The 18,012-nt window shown below is 39.1% G+C and overlaps 1 protein-coding gene across 1 annotated transcript in view; it reads left to right on the forward strand.

Annotated features, from left to right (window-relative positions):
• The window catches only part of LOC145984535 (small ribosomal subunit protein mS37-like), a 27,281-nt gene extending 9,547 nt beyond the window's left edge, over nt 1-17,734 (forward strand). The window contains exon 3 of the mRNA XM_083118188.1: nt 17,554-17,734. Within this exon, the coding sequence (XP_082974314.1) occupies nt 17,554-17,670 (117 nt within the window). The 3' untranslated portion in view covers nt 17,671-17,734. The remainder of the gene's footprint in view (nt 1-17,553) is intronic.
• The last annotated feature ends 278 nt before the right edge of the window (nt 17,735-18,012 follow it).

Consider the following 18,012-nt stretch of genomic DNA (forward strand, 5'->3'; position numbering starts at 1 on the left):
GGATGTGTTGTAGTTCTGGACTGTGGAGTATCTCTTTTTCAGCCAGGTGCATGACGATGTTGGCTAAAGGAGCTGATAGCGGGTTGCCCATCGCAAGGCCCTCGGATTGGTTGTAGAATTTATCTTCAAACTGAAAGTAATTGTGTTTTAGACAAACTTCCAATAGTCTGGTTATCTCTTGTACCTCTAGGGCCGGGATTCTGTTAGTTGTCAGCCATCTTTCCACCGAACGCAGTGCTAGGTCTATGGGGATTGAACTGTACATGTCTACTATATCAATGCTGGCTAGTTTTGCACTGTCAGCTTGCACTATTGAAGTTACCAGATTTTTAGCATCGGCACTGTTGCGGAACATGTATGTAAGTTTGTGGTTGAAAAGAGATATTTTGTTTTTTAGCCAGTTTGTTAGGTGAACTGTGGGGTAATTGAAGCCAGCTATTATAAGTCGCATGGGGATTCCAGGTTTATGAGTTTTAGGAATGCCATAGGCAATGGCAGGTGAAGGGTGGGGATTGAGGAGGAATTTGTGGTCTTGTTCACTAAGTATGGCACTAGATTTCACTGCATTTTTCACAATTCTATTGTATCTGTCTGTGGGGTCTTTTTTGATGACACTGTACGAGTCACTGTTCAGTTTGTCTATCACTTTCGTGGAGTAATCACCTTTGTGCATGATTACGAACTGGTTTGTTTTGTCAGACTTTAAACACCAAACATCATTGGTGTTCAGCCATTTGCCAAAATCGGAAAGGACAGAAGAGATTTCTTGGTGCACTGGATTAGGTTTCCTGGTTTCACTGTTGGTCATCACTTTTTGAAAAATTCCGGCTGCTGACGTTCTGATGTTTTCCGAATCTTGGGGTTTGGGAGCAAAGCAAGCTGCTTTTTCTGCCGCACATATGAGGTCGAGGGTGGGTGGCTTACTGTTTTGTACATTAAACGTATCGCCGTAGGCAAGGAGTTCTTTGAATTTGTTGGGGATTGAGAGATTTGACAGATTTATTATGTTTTTTCCATGTCCGTCATCAACTTCCTGGACATCACCATCAGCCGTGCACTTAACAAATTCACAACCACCGTCTACAGAAAACCGGATGCAGGCAACCAGTACATACATGCTCTCTCTAGCCATCCCCCTAAGCAAAAAGCCAATGTGTGGCTAAACTTTTATCGAAGAGCCTTCTCCTACTGTGGCAAAGAAGAGGATCTACGAGAGGAGATAGCCACCATCACAGAAATAGCCCTGAAGCATGGCTACACTGAATCACAACTCTCCACTTGGTGCAGTAAGGCGGAAATACAGGTCAGACACCCTAACCTACCACAATCAACCCATCCACAAGCAACCCAGCCACAACCAACCCCCGGCGACCAATATAAATGGTTTGCCTTCCCCTACCATCCCACCACTTCCAACCGCATAGCCAAAGCCCTTCTCCCATTTGGCATCAAAGTAGCACACAAACCCAACTCCAAAATAACTGACAAACTGAACAAGCACAAACGGTACTTCCTCTCCCCCCTTGACAACCCAGGTGTATATGATGCTGAGTGTGAGTGCAAGGCTCATTACATCGGCAGGTCCATCAGATCTGTCAATGAAAGAATCCAACAGCACCTAGCAGATGCGAAAAAAGCCCAACCCACTACTGGTCTTGCTAGACATATCAAATACAATAGCCATAAAATTCAAAAGGTTCGAGTCAAACACACTGCCCACACGCTCATAGACACCAAAATCAAGGAAACGCACGCCATAATGCACTTCCCGCACGAACTAAACATCGATAGCGGGCAAGCGCACCATACTTGGATTCCACTACTGCAGCAGTTATCGCCCGGAAATAGCAGACGACGTACCAAGACGCACAGCGCACCTAACGGCAGCCAGAGAACTACAAACAAAAGACGCACGCCAAGCAACAGCGCAGCAAGTTCCAACGAGGATGGTGGCAGTGGCCACTGAAATTAATCGAAAAAGAAGAAAAAACAGCTTCGCGGATAAAAGTGAGTACTAGTTCTTCCTGATCAAGTTCTACATTTCAGGAATGTGCTTAAATCTGAAATCAAGTGCTTTGGCAAAGTTTCTTCTCCTTGATAGATTTACACTATCTTCCAGTGTTCTCTGTATCCTGTACCACCTTTTATTCGTTTCCTACTCTTCAAGTAACAACCACGAACAAAGAACTATCTTTCTCAAAATTGAAACTTAGAAAAAACTTCTGGATGGTAGTGTTGAATGGCATGATTCAGCCCAAATTTAGTGGACTCAGTAATCTCACTCTTGAATGAGAAAGGGCAAGATCTAATGTAAAAGTGTCATTTGCTGCCCAGAAGCCAGCTTTCTGTTAAGCAAGGTGGTTTGATTTAAATTGGGGAATTCTATTTTAAAAAATCACTTATTGAAATAACTTTAAATAAAATTACAGAATAATACACACAATTTAATGGTGTTTATTATGCTCTAAGAAAGGAAATAAAGGAAACAAAATATATGTACTGATGGGGTGAAACTCATACGAAAGTAAATGTAGTATGTCATCAAAAAAAAAACACTTAAATTTCCCATGATTTAAAATTCAATAATTTTTATAAGCAAAAATAGCACATTTTTTAAATAGAATAGTATACAAAATACTAATAATGTTAAACCGTAAATAGTGTCATTTTCATTAAACTGTAAAGAAATATGGCAGCTGATATTTGGCTAACTCCAGGGTAGGATTCAAAAGTAATGAACCTTCGTTCAAAAAGACATATTTATTGAGCTGATCGGTACAACTGACTAATAGTCTTCAAAATAGGCACCTCCTGCATCAATGCACTTCTGTAGGCGGCTTTTCCATGACTCAAAGGCGTCCCCGAAGTCCTGTTCTGGGATGGCTGCAAGGGCTGCCTTGACAATTGCTTTGATGTCCTCGATGGAGTCGAAACGTTTTCATTTCAGCAGTGATTTTAAGCGTGTAAACAAGAAGACGTCAGGAGGCGACAAGTCCAGACTGTAGGGAGGCTGGGGTACCACAGGAACGTTGACTCGGAGCAGGTAGTCGTTGACGATGAAGGCGGTGTGGCTGGGGGCGTTATTGTGGTGAAGCTTCCAGTTGTCCTTGATGTCCCTTCGCTTGCACGTGATGCTTCTTTTCAGCCTTTTCAGGACTTCCTGATAGTAAGCAGCGTTCACGGTCTGTCTGGGCGGAACAAACTAGTAGTGGACGATCCCCGTCACTCTGATAAAGGCGATGAGCATGGTCTTCGTTTTCGATTTGCTCATCTGCGCTTTCTTGGGACGGGGTGAGTTTGAGGTGTGACACTCAGCGCTTTGTCGTTTTGTCTCTGGATCGTACTGCTACTTGGTAGAGACTCAAACATCGGTCCGTGTTCAAAAAATCACGCACTCGCAGCACATTCACGTCAGTTCGGGCCGACGACTGGCATCCAGACCGGGCTTCGTCAGTCACCTCTTCCCGGCCCTCACGAAAAGCCTTGTGCCACTTTTTGACTTGAGAAGAGGACAGACACTCAGTCCAAAACGCCTGTTGAAGCTTTGTGACTGTTTCGGAAGGAGACTTTGATTGCGTAGCGTTGCTCTAACGAACTTTCCATATCGCCGTGTCACGCATCACCATATAGGGGCTACTGTTAAGGCCGATGCTACCGCTCCGAAAGCTGGGAGCCAACTGACACGCGTTGCGCTGCGAAGCCAACACCCACCACCACCGTTCATGTCAAGCGGAGTGCGCTGCAGGGTGCGCACGCGTCAGTATAAAGTGAGGCTCATTACTTGTGAATCCTACCCTGTATAATTAAAAACACTAAAATTTGGCTACAAAGATTAAAAATTATTTTAAGTTAAAATTATAAAGTACACCCAGAATTTATTATTTTCACTGTAAGAAAAGTTACTGAAATTATAATAGTTTGATTAACACACTCAACAAATATTTATGTTCAGTTCCAGAAACAGAGAAATGCATATTTATATGTAATTTGTTATTTGCTTTAATCAAACTGTTCAAATATTTTACAGGGCCGTTTATCAGAAAAAGCCTTTCTATATAAAAATTATGTCTGTGTGTACAGTGCCAAAAAAAGATCGATTTAAATAAAAAATATCAAAAATTATTAAAAAAAATCATTATTTTTATCCACCCAGCTGTTAAGAGGGGTGGGGGAGGAGATAAGTAAGTATTTGTATTTTCTTCTTTTGAATACATGAATGTCAAAGAAATATATGTTGTAATATGTGAAAATTCAGAGGTAGAGCTTCGATTTCTATAAATATTAATGTAAGTGTAGCCACAACCAGCCATTCTAAGTAATTACATAAATTTCCTGGAAGAATCTGACTGTACTTGAGGGACCCAAATTTATTTCTTACGGATGCGTACTTTACGATTTTGTTATGCCACTGCGTTAAATATTTAATATTACAAGAACATTAAAACGTAACAACAAGATAGGATTCACAATTATTATTATTATCAACTAAGTCCTAAAATTCAAACTTAACTGGTACAATTAATGTGCAACAAAGTCAAAATTGCTAATTAAAAAAGTCAAATTAGCTGTATAAATTGATTACACCAAAGATTTCACACTTATGGGGCAAATGACTATAGTTTTAAGATTTGTTGATGTTGAAGCCGATTGCATTGAAGAGCTTGTAGGTAGATACTTTGGGCCACTAGACAGGATTGTGGTTTAGCACACCCCCTTCCCCCCACTCTATCAAGCACTGAAATTAAACTCTCCTTGCACCCCACTTTTGCACCTTGGCCCCCTAGTTTTGGAACCCAATTGCCACCACTGGGGGTGAGAGGGACGAATGGTTTCTACCAAGGAATAAATGTCTGAAATTTCAAATTGAGAAAAGTGATGAACATTTTAAGTGCTCCTTGACCAGTTTAGAATCTAAAAGTTGGCAATGTTGACTGCGTGACTCATGTATCTGGAGACGGTGCAAAACCAGAATGAGCGTTCGCTGGAGATAAGCGAGCTTCGTTTTGCAAGGCCTTCCAGTTACCCATGGACTTTCGATGCTTGACGGGTCAAAACCCAGGTCTATAGTTTTACTTGCACGCTCGCCAGCCATGTGGGCCTAGTAAGTGATTGTGGCTAAAAAGCAACCTTCTATGTCACACATGTGTTCTACTTTGAGCCACACAGTGCCAAGAGATAAAATCAAAACATGCAGAGGCTTAAAAACACTTGAGCAGGTGTTTGGCAAGCTTTAACAATGGGAATGGCTAGTTCAATATTTTTTTTAAGTCCTTGCTGTTATCTGCTCTTGTGGTGGGAAGTCAACAGAGTTATGCCTCTTACCTTGTAATTATGTTTAATTCTGTTTTATTTTACAGTTACAATAAAATTACAAATATATGTTTTTTGCGTACTTGCAATTTATTCTCATTGTAAGATTGTAAATTTTAAGGCTGAGCTAATACCTTGTTCTTTCTAGTTGCTGCTGGTACTTGTGCATTTCAACAATTTAAAGCTACTCTAAATATGCAGATAAACTCAGAATCTTATTCACACAGACACATCCACTAGGATAATAAATCTGGGAGTCACTGAACATCCATGATTTAGTTTCTGGTCATCAACAGGATTACATTGAGAATTGATGTTTTTTTTTTTTCATTATTTAACATTACTTTGACATATACTGTATTTACATGTGTATGATGCACACCCTGTTTTTTGATGGGGAAAAGCAACAAACTATTATATCTTGTTTAAAATGCACAGTACAATCCAGGTTAAAGAAATGGCTTTCTTAGTTGTAGGTTGTAAATCTATTGCTGTGCCAATCAAGAGTGAATGATGACATACAGTGAGTGCATTCATTTTGGCTCTGGGCCGAGATAGCGCATGCCTGCAGATGGCATGGCATGGTGTGAATGCCAGCATTTTTGACCTGTGACGTCCCACTTATTTTTGCGTACATATCTTTATCATACAGACAATTATATTTATATTGCATAAAAGTTGTTATATATATTGTTATAAGAGTTGTTATATACATTGTTATAAGAGTTGTTCAAAGTGGTGGGCAACTGCATTCACACATTCCTGGCATCTTTTGATGAAATTTGCTTGATATATTTGTTCTGTTTGAAAGTTGTTTTCTTTATATTGTTAAAGCAGGATGCACACTGGGTAAAAAGATACCCAGAAGAATATTGCTTCTGATTACCAAATTTTAATTGTTTTAAAGCACGCAAATAATAATATTCAATGAATAACCTAATTTTATTAAATTTGATCATTTTTGTTTCATTATGCAAAGATAATGTTGAGAAAAATGACAGAAAAACTGCAAGAAGAGCATTTTCTGCCATAACGTAAGGATGCATGCTGGGTAAAAAATGCCCAGAAAATAAATGACTTAAGTATGAATGTTAATTGTTTTAAAGCATGTAATTTGTAATATCTTTCATTGATTAATATAATTTTAATTTTGAACATTTGAGTTGATTCACACAATTGATAAAGACGAGAAAAAAAAACTAACATTTTGGAATACAAACTGGAACATATGGCCCTGCATTGGAAGAAATTTACCCAGGCAGTGTTTCTACGGCCCAGCTAACAGACAGCTGATTCAAGGTCCCGACACTTGAAATAATTCACACTGAAACTCACGTAGGCCTAAATGTTCTTGCTTATCAGTACAGTTATGTTCTTATTGGTGTGCAGTGTAATTTCTCTCTATTTTCAGTGCGCGTGTGTGCATGCGTGTTTTGTTTTTTCTGTGAAATTTGTGTGTGTGTTTGTTTAATAATCCTAAAAAAATAGTCTGTAGAAACAATCCCCACTATAGATGAACTGAAGGACAATATTCGAACAGATCTTACAAGAAATATGGAAAATGAACTTTACGTGTCAATCAAAATTTCACCATGAATGCAGGGAATGTGTGAATCCAGTTGGCTACCACTTTGAACAACTCTTATAACACAGGTTAGTAGTCATTATGCAATATAAATATAATTATCTGCATGCTAATGATGTGTGTGTAAAAATAAGCGGGATATCATGGGTCAAAAATGCCGGCATCAGTGCCATGCTGTGCTATCTGCAGGCAAATACTATCTCAGCCCAGAGCCAAAATGAACTCTCTGTACCTAGTCAATGAATCATCATTTTTTGCTATCTATAGAAAGAGTAGAATATTGTCTTGTTTATACAATGGGTCACCAACCAGTGCCACCTTTCCCCCTCTCCCTCCACTGTGTTTAGCTTCCCACAAGTTTCACTTCTGCAACCACCTTGTTTATTCTGTAGTAGAAATAAGCAAGATCAAAATTACGTTATGGAATTGCAGCACTCAGGAAGTTATTTTATATTGCTTCTCACCCAACAAATACCGTTGATACACATCCCGTGTGACAGAAAGTGCCTGCTCGAATTCTGCCAGAACAGCACGGTGCCGCTTTTCCCCATGTTGCAAATCATTCCGTTACAATGTGAAAAACTATGGGAAATGGCCATTTCACTTTTATAGTTTTTTTGTTTTTTTATAATAATAATAAATATTATTACTAAAGAAATCCAACCTGGTAATTTGTATTTGTGCCTGTTGATATATGTGTGTTATATGCAGTGACATAGTCAAAACATGCGTAGTTTTAATGTTGGTTTTCTGAATTATTTCATGCATAATATGCACCACAGTTTTTGGAGGCAAAAATTTAGGAAAAAAGTATGATTATACATGAGCAAATACAGTATATTTATTGATTGTCACGAGGATAAAAGAAGACTTCACACTTTCTTGAATTTTTGCATAAGCAATGAAAATAATTTGAAAAACTTTAAAATGCTTTGTACTTTCAATCGCTTATTCTTTAACTTTGTCTTCAATCCAGCATATCAGACCTGTTCCCAAACCCTTCCTAAGGGGGCCTCAGGAATTATAAGGTTCAAGAAGTTTTAAAAAAAAATTGAATAAAAGAAGTAAGGAAGGATCGTACTAAGTTGTAAATGCTTGGCTTACTGTGTTATGATTACAGAACAGATTACTAGGTCCATACCTATTTTTTTTGTTACATCCTAGACCAGTGCTTCCCAAACTTTTTAGGTCACGGAGCACTTTTCAGTAGAAAAGTTCATCACGGAGCACTAATTTTCACCTAGCACTTGTATCTTCTATTTGAGGATAGAAGGTAAACATTCAGAATTTAGAACTTTAGACATGTGAAACATAGTTATTATTTCATTACAAAAGAAATATTTTCAACTCTAATTTCACTACATACATTACAAAACAAACCAAAAAAACATATAAAGGCAACACATTTTAAAATGAACTAAAGCAAGTATTGTAAATTATATCCTCATAGATCTGATAAAACCATTTTTAATGTTGCAAAACAAAAAATGCTACTTGGGACCATTCTAATGAGAGGGATGAGACTGAATTGATTTACATAACTTAGCTATATCTGGTTGAATTTGGGACAGCTGGAGCCGAATATCTGGCTCCGCATCAAGACTAGATCTGTGTCTTGTTGTAGTACCTGCATAAGCAGAGAATCCTGATTCACATAAATAAGTGGTTGCAAAGGGCAAAAGGATGGTTTTAGCTTTATCAGACAAAACTTTAAATTCGTCTTTTAACTGACACCAGAATTCAGATAGTGACTTCTTATTTGAAATATTATCTTTTATCATAGAATCTGATGTCAAATCAATGAAGCATTCATATCGTATCAATCTCTTCTAAATTGAGATTTATAGCTAGCCTGAATTCATAACCCCTGTCGCCAGCCGTTGCTCTCTCAGGCATTCAAAGAATGTCACATCAGTAATTTACAAATCCTTCCTGGTCTATTGGAGTTAAGGTGCTGATCAGCAGGTATTTCAGGGCAACGACCAGGGAAGGAGGAAAGAGAACAAAACAGAGAGCAATGTGTGGTGTGGGGTCTTTTGCCTGGAATCGCCGAACAAGAAGGAACTGAGGAGATTGAGCGATCGAACATGTTTCGATATGAACAGCTATCAGCGGGGAATTGTATCATCAGAGACAGACAGGTATTGTTACTTCCAACCATGTTGATCTAGACTTGAAGGTATAAATCCGAAAGCTTGTGTTTTGCCATTTCCAAGTGTGTAGTTAGTACCTCTCGCCCATTACCATTAGGCTTACCTTGAAGGGCGAGTGCTCAAATGAGGAGGATGAATGATTAAGCGAGCTACATCACCCCCCTCAATGGTGAAGGTTCTTGGTTCGATCCCACGTACTCAGAGTACGTTACGTGGTGGAGGTGCGGGGCAAGAAGCAGCCACTTCGGCCGCGAAAGACATGTATTCCTTTAACAGGACAACCACGGGAAGGAAAACTTCAATGATAGCAAATTCTTTGTTTGATACAATGTTGCCACATCTCGAATATGTTGCCACTCCGGCGTTATAATTCCCAGAAACGCTTTTACGAACAGAATTTGCTTCAAGCGAAGCAAACTATTAGAATAAATTTAAGCGATTATATATCTTAACGTTTTATTTCCCAGTAAAAGTATGTATATTTTAAACCTCTCTCACCACAATGAGCCAGTACACGTTCAATTTTTAACGATAACAGGACTTGGTCGACTGTCTAGAATGTTCGTTAACAATAGTATAATAATAGGCAAAGTAGAGTTTTCAATGTTTATAGCAAGCAATTTTTCATTCAAAAGAGTAGTAGTAATTTAAGTTGAATCAAACGGAAACAGGACATTTCTCATAGCACAAGGGAAATTAAAGAAATAATTTCGATAATTTTGACAAATATTTCATTGGTTTCGTTATGAATTCTCACATAAATATAACTAACCTTATTCAGTATCAATCTAATTACATACCTTATTATTTTATGGTTATTAGCTTTCTTTATATTGTATTATCGTGGTAACTTATAAATGTTCATACGAGGAATGGCAAAGCAGTTGAATTTCTGTATTTGTGTTAATAAGTCTAGATCAACACCCCTTTCCTCATTTCCCGTTTACGAAATTATACTTTATCCTTTACCTAAGTCTGTCTATTCATCACACCAGTCAAGAGCTATCAACAGGAGAAGGATTTTTCCCAGCGTATCTATTGGGAATCAACATGCAGCAGTTTGGCCAATCACCAGCGAGGAGAACGGGATTCGAACCCGAATCTGCACGCATCCCGACGGTTTAGCTTCCCAGGACAATAGCATGCAACAGCCATGTGAGCCAGCCAGCCTGCCAGTATTTTAGTACATGGAACAAACACTTTCCACCCTTATAAGAAGAAACTCCCAAACCGGACAAAATTCTTCAGTCCCTTTCCCCATCAATGCTTCCACAAAAGAAGAACAGAAGAGATGCAGAAAAGAAGAACAGAAGACATGAAGAGGGAGCAGGGAAGAGAGCAGAATACCAGAGAGAAGAATGAACACCGTAGTTTTGTCCCCACAAACTACACACAATATGCTCCTGTTCCGAAAGTGTATCGCTTTCCACAAATATCACGGTACTTCAATCAAAAGTGCAGCTTACATAATCCAAGTCATCACTGTGTGTAAACGTTCCCCAAAATCTGCCAGTCTTTATAAATTTCACCCAATGAAGAAGCAGAAATTCATCAAGGACGTATCCTAGTGTTTACACTTCTCACCTCTGTACACTTGCATTACAGAATGTACATGACCCCTCCTAAAAAGTCATTCCGCAGTGTTTACGAAAGTGCATTTTTATGTGACATGTAATGCGTCACATTCAACTCTACAACTTTCATGTAAAGCAGTTTTACACCCACAAAGAAGAACCTTCCAGTGTGTGCAACCTGTCTTTTAACGTCATGCACAGGAGTGTACTCAGTGAGTTTCAACGTCCCATGTCTCATTCACTTTTCCATAAATGCACAAACTATGCTTATCAACGGTGCAATTTTACATGGTTTAAGTGAATATGGTGCATGACAAAATCGTGTTTCGCCAGTGTCTACAATTTTGTCGACCGTTTCTCACTTAGTTCCTTGAAAGAAACGTTGAAATGAAAATCTGTGTGCAACCAGTTGTGCAACTTTTGCACGGGAGTGTACCATGTGAAAATATTTAAAAGTCGTTTATTCATCATTAAGTACACCGAACAATACTAATCAACAGTGCTTTTAACACATGCCCTTGTCGATCGTTTTCTTACCAGCTTTAAAGAAAACATCGAAGCAAAATTGCTAAGTGCATCAACCTCCAAAGGGAAGTCTCACAGTAACTCGACGGCATGTTTCCCCCAAGTGTACATGTGTGCTTCATGGATTCCAAATATTAATTCATACTTACATCCGTAATTCCAGTAGTGCCGAGAGTGATAACAATCCACTGAACTATCGTGACAACTCCAAACACTTCCAGTGAATGCGTGTGCATCGCAATATAAATCAAGAAGAACCCAAGTGGAAATATATTTATTATACACACATACAAACACTACGTAGTGTATCCGCGAATTTACGGTACTTTTTAACTCAAGTGAAAATAGGTGTCGTGTGAGTCCACTTGTGTTGACTACTAACGCACACGTGTGTTCACGCCCCCTTTTGGCGACCTCAGGTCATAAGCAGTCATCATTGTTGCTTGGCCACACCTTTAACATGTTACGTCAGTTATGTCAGTGATCATCACATGTCAATCTTCCGCATCTATTACAAAATTGACGGTACGCTCATTCCATGCATGATTATGTGAGCGAGTATCAAAGTGCAAGTTAAGCACTGTGCTATTTTTTTTTTTTTACTAAGCAAAGATGCGAGCTTGTTATTTGTTTTTCTTACGGCCAGTTACACCAGACAGTACATTTATGCCTATGGCCAGTTCTCGCGTCTGAAGTATCGCCAAGTATTTACTCAATTAATATTCTGTTATCATTATTTTTTTTCTTTTCGGTTTTGGCGGAAACTATGGTTTTATTTCATTTTTATTTTTTCTATGTTTTTAATAAAAACTTCGATTTATAAGGATAGATCAACATGGATACCTTAAATATAAATTTCAATTCTGGAAATTTTTTCCAGAGGGGGTAATCGTATCAATCTCTTCTAAATTGAGATTTATAGCTAGCCTGAATTCATAACCCCTGTCGCCAGCCGTTGCTCTCTCAGGCATTCAAAGAATGTCACATCAGTAATTTACAAATCCTTCCTGGTCTATTGGAGTTAAGGTGCTGATCAGCAGGTATTTCAGGGCAACGACCAGGGAAGGAGGAAAGAGAACAAAACAGAGAGCAATGTGTGGTGTGGGGTCTTTTGCCTGGAATCGCCGAACAAGAAGGAACTGAGGAGATTGAGCGATCGAACATGTTTCGATATGAACAGCTATCAGCGGGGAATTGTATCATCAGAGACAGACAGGTATTGTTACTTCCAACCATGTTGATCTAGACTTGAAGGTATAAATCCGAAAGCTTGTGTTTTGCCATTTCCAAGTGTGTAGTTAGTACCTCTCGCCCATTACCATTAGGCTTACCTTGAAGGGCGAGTGCTCAAATGAGGAGGATGAATGATTAAGCGAGCTACATCACCCCCCTCAATGGTGAAGGTTCTTGGTTCGATCCCACGTACTCAGAGTACGTTACGATATTGCTGCGTTGTCAGAGAGGCTGGTTTTTCTGGCACAGAGAATGGGTTTACAACCCAAAAGTTTTCTTTAGTTTATTCATGAGTTCTTCCAGAAAATGACTGTTGAAACTATCAAGCAAACTTAGTAGGTGAACTTTAAACTCATTTATGATATCCCCAGGTATGTCTGAATCTAGTTCTTCTATAAATTCTTTTACCATTGGGAACCTGTCAAGATTGCCATTGTTCACTGATTCTGCCCAAAACTTGATTTTCTTTTTGAACCCTTGCACTTTATTGCTGGGGTCAAACACTGTTGTTGCTTTTCCTTGAAGTGAGAGACTTAAATTATTAACTTTCTGAAAAATATCACCTAAATATGCCAATTTTATTAGCCTACGTTCGTCACATAACCTGTCTCCCAAAGCGAAGTCATTGTCAGTCAGGAAGGTTCCGACTTCAGCCCTCATTTCAAAGAGCAGTCAAACTTTTGCCTCGAAAGAGCCACCTTATTTCTGTGTGAAGAAGTAAGGATGTATGTAAACTCCCCATGTCATCACACAACACTTTGAATAGCCTGGTATTCTTAGGTCGTGATTTAATAAAATTAATTAATTTCACTCTTTCGTCCAGGATTACTTTTAGGGAAGGTGGCATCTTCTTCACAGCAAGGGCTTGGCAGTGGAGGATACAGTGGCTACTGCTGCACCCCTTTGCTTTTTGTTTAATTTTTGAGATAACACCAGACGTCGTTCCAGTCATGGCCTTTGCGCCGTCTGTGCACACATCGACACAATTATCCTATGGGATGCCATTCACTGAAAAATTCATCTATTAATTTAATTATTTCAGCACTAGTTGTGGTAGTCGGTAAAGATTTGCAGACAAGCAGATCCTCTTGAAAAGACTCCACGTACTGGTAGCGTACCAAAAACTATTAACATTGCCAACCCAGCTACATCTGTTGATCCATCCATTTGAGGTGAAAATTTGGTGAATTTTATTCGTGAAAGTAAAGTAGCTTTCACGTCGTCTGCTAAGTCCCTGGTGTGTCGTGAAATAATGTTATTTGACATATGAATTGCATGTATTAATTTCGTGGCTTCTCCATCCAGCATACATTCAACTATGTCCTTTGCACAAGGCTTGATAAGGTTTTCAGCGATTAGGTTATTTCTTTATTCTTCCAATGTCGCGGAGTACACTTTGGGAACTGCTGTGCTAGACATATGCTATTTAGAGATCTTTGCGTTTCATAAATACAACACCCCTGTGCCGAAATTTTATAGGACCTAAAATGCCTAAATGAACTATTTTCACTTGCTTTTCAACCATTTGCTTAACTTTAAAAATTACTTTTACTAAAAACAACCCTCAATTTCCATCACAAAGGTTTGAGACCTTGAATGAATCCAAGTGGCTAAAGAAGCAATGCAACAGCAAGGGGTGTCGGTGTCTGTGCAAATTTCCGCCATCTTCCAGCTTGCATCATGAAATTGGAAAAATGTGGAGCAAACTGACTGGATGAGGCATTCTCAGTTGTTTAACGCTGTACTTACCAGGCAATTAAGCAAACAAAAATGCGGGCTGTTTTGGAACGGAATCGTAGGTACAAAATCATTCAGTTGTTAAAACAGGGTCAGCATTATTCCCAACCTCCAAGGGTGTAAGAGCTCAGGAAGATTCCAAGAACACCTCCGTCTGGTTGGCTGTTTCGAATGCCTGATGTGACTAGTAGGAAAGGCAAGGCAACCCTGCAAGTGACCAATCACGTTGCCTATTTTCCACATTGACAACAGTTAGGTGAAAGGGAAGAGTTTGTGCCAGAAACTAGAACTGCCCTAGTTGTTGTTCATCAAGGAGAGAAGACCACTACAAACCTGCCTTTGGTTCGAATTTTGAGGTTGAGTTTTTCTTAGCACACTTTATGCACAGATTAACTAATCATTACTTCGCCTACAGTTTAAAGTGGGATCCGAATCACTATGTGCCTCCAATGGATATCAAACCTATGACCTCTTCGTTACAAGGCGACAACATTACCACTATGCCTCAGGGAAAACCAAATCTGCCTTGGGAATCAGGAGCAATTGCATTTAAGAAGTTTGCAGCAATAACTTCCTGGGGCATAGAGAGAAGGTTCTCCATGTACAGTGATGGACACTTCTGGGTTGTAACAATCACATTGAAAGTTAATGGGATTGTTACAATCCAGAAGTGTCTGTGACTGTACAAGCACACACGGATGACTGGAAGAACTTCACAAAGGAGAACATTGAATAGCATATGGTGGTTCAGTGCTTCAAAATATGATAAAAGTTTTTTTTATTCTTTACCTGTGATATTGAAACACAAGACATGGGTGTTATGATATGTGTTCTGAGTAGACATGGCCTTGGAAGTGTTTCCATATAAACTCGGTAAGTGGCAGGGCTTTGATTAGCAACTCACTGTCCGGCTTGTTGGCTCATTTAGTTGGAAGTTACATGATTGACGTGATGGATGTGGATTTCAAGCAGAGAGTTAACATTAAGTTCTGCATTAATCTAGGAAACCCCCTAGTGAAATAATGAATATGACACAGCAAGCATGTGGTGACAAGGCATTATCGAGATCGAGAAGCCATGTCTTTGAATTGCACAGAAGGTTTCGGGAGAGCAGAGATTCAGTGCACGACAATCCCAGAATGACAAAGACCCTGTTGATCGCATTTTTTGATGCTAAAGGTTTCGTGCACCATACATATCTGCCTGAAGGACAAACGATAAACCAAGACTTCTATGTTGACGTCCTGGAACGTTTGCGTCAAGCAATTTGGCAGTGCTGTCCTGATTTGTTGGCATCTGAGCAGTGGTTCTTATTGCACAACAATGCAAGGCCACATACTGCTTTATCAGTCCAGGAATATCTACCCAAGCATCGTATCCCTGCTCTACCACATCCCTCATATTCACCCGAACTGTCGCTGTGTTAACTTTTTTGTTTTGCTGTGTGAAAACACCACTGAAAGGGAAGTGTCATGAAGATATTGCAGAAATCCAAATGGGTGGGACAGATGTGCGGGGATCGAACCTGGAACCTTGAGCATGGGAGTCAGATGCGTTACCGACTGAGCCACCGTGGCCATCACTTTTACTTCCTGTGTGTTCATATATTCCAACCAATAAATCATTACAGAAAAAAAAACAAGTCTCTCACTTTCATTTGGGCAACCCTTATACATCGTCGTTTGGCATGCAACCTGCAGAATTACAATGTTGGTTGGGTTGTCTATATGCCAGGTGCTTTGTGGTCAGACCTTAGCTTGCTTCAGTCAATAAAGTCGTTACAACCTGGCAGTGTCCATGACTGTACATGGAGAACCTTCTCTCCACATCGCAGGAAGTTATTGGTGTAAAGAAATGCTGCTGCTGATTGCCAAGGCAGATTTGAATCCTTGAGGTGTAGTGGCAATGGCGTTGCCTTGTAATGAAGAGGTCTTGGATTCAATACCCAGTGTAGGTACATAGTGATTCAGATCCCACTATAAACTATAGCCTATCTGTGCATAAAATGGCTAAAAAATACTCAAACTGAAAACTAAAATCACATTGAGATTCGCAGTAATCTTCTCTCCTTGATGAAGAGCCTAGAGGCCTAGGGCAGTTGTAGATTTCAGCACGAACCCTTTCCTTTTATCTATACTGTTTCAATGGGGGAAATATGTGATGTAATTGGTCACTTGCAGGATTGCCTTTGCTACTCGTTACAGAATGCACTCAAAACATCCAATGTTATGTGGGTATTCTTCTAATCTTCCTGCACTCTTACACAGTTGGAGGCCGGGAATAAAGCTGGCCCTGCTGTAACAACTGAATGATTTTGTAGCTAGGATTCCATCCAAAAACAGGCTGCATCTTTGTTTGGTATACTACACCTATGGTCCCTTTTAATCACCTGGGAAGTACAGTGTTCAACAATGGAGAATGTCTCATCTAGTAAGTTCACTACGCATGTTTTCAATTTCGTGATGGAAGATGTCAGAAATTTACACAGAGGATTTGCTGACACCACTTGCTGTTGAATAGCTTTTTTTGCCCCTCAGATTCATTTAACATGTCAAGGTTAAAGGTTCTCAAACAGTGGCAGCGATTGGGTTCCAAAACTGGGGTGGGTGCAAGGTGCCAAAACTGGGGGGGGGGGGACAAGGTCAGTTTACTTTACCTTGTTAGATAAGGTTTAGCATAGTGCTGGGGCAAAAAGTGGGGGTGCAACTGCCCCCCTAATCCCTGCCACTGGTCTCAAACCTTCCCAGTTACTTTTAAACTTCGGCGAAAGGTTTAAAGGGCATTTTTGAAGTAAAATATAGGGCTTTGAATCATTTATAGGAATTTATAGTTCATTTATTAATTTTAGGTCCTGTAGAATTTCAGTAGAAGAGTGTTGTGTACATGAAATGTCAAGATCATTAAATAGCATAGGACGTAGCAATAAAAATAGGTATGGACCTATAAATCCGTTCACTAGTTATTAACAATAAAAATAACAAACTTTATGAATTTTTGTAAGTTGAAATGAACAATGTTAATTTCGAGGGGGGTAGGGTTAACAGACCAGTTCAACCCTCCTTCACTGATGTCCATGTGTGTGTGCTTTTGGGGTAGGTGTATTCACTCATGTTTTGTTATGCAAATGCCATGTTTTTTTCCTTTGTCATGTTTGGCTAATTATATTGATGAGGAGGAACAGTGAATGCACTCACACATGACCAGACCAGTCAAGTCTCGAACCTAAAACCTTTAGTGGCCACGTCGACTACATAACATGCTTGGTTTCCATGGCAGGAACGAGAATGGTATGGTATTAGCTCAGTTCTATAAAATATATTCTAAAAATGATGTTCTTTTGCTATTTCTACTGACTACATATTTAAGTTTATAAATTATACTTATGTTGTATAATTTTGTTTGAAATATATTGACATTGTTGTTTTAATCAAACTAGGATAATAAGAAAATGCTGAAGGAACAGGACAAGAAAGGCATTCCAGTACCAGGTGAAAAGAATTTATCATACAGACAAATAAATACGTTGCTAAAGAAATATCCTCAGCCCAAGTAGTTTAGTTGTTTGTGTTTTATGAATTGTATATTTTGTAAGTAAAATAGTTTGAATAATAGTCAAATTGTACAAAACCTTGTTTTTTTACTTCACCTTCAGATGAGTGCCTGGAGCTAACATCCCCCTCACTGTATACACTGTAGACTGATGAGTAGGGATAGACTGATATGATTTTTTACCAATACCGATATGTACCCAATATAAAATTTGCTGATACCAATAACTGATACTGTACCAATCTGATACCAAATTGTTAAACTAAAAATGATACTTTCACTTTCTTAATGCACAACTGGTGCTTTTGCATCAGGAAAAAAGAAGCTGCTGCAGGTAAGAAATTTA

This window comes from Lepisma saccharinum, chromosome 2 (genome assembly GCF_977018435.1).
Source record: "Lepisma saccharinum chromosome 2, izLepSacc3.1, whole genome shotgun sequence".
NCBI lineage: Eukaryota > Metazoa > Arthropoda > Insecta > Zygentoma > Lepismatidae > Lepisma > Lepisma saccharinum.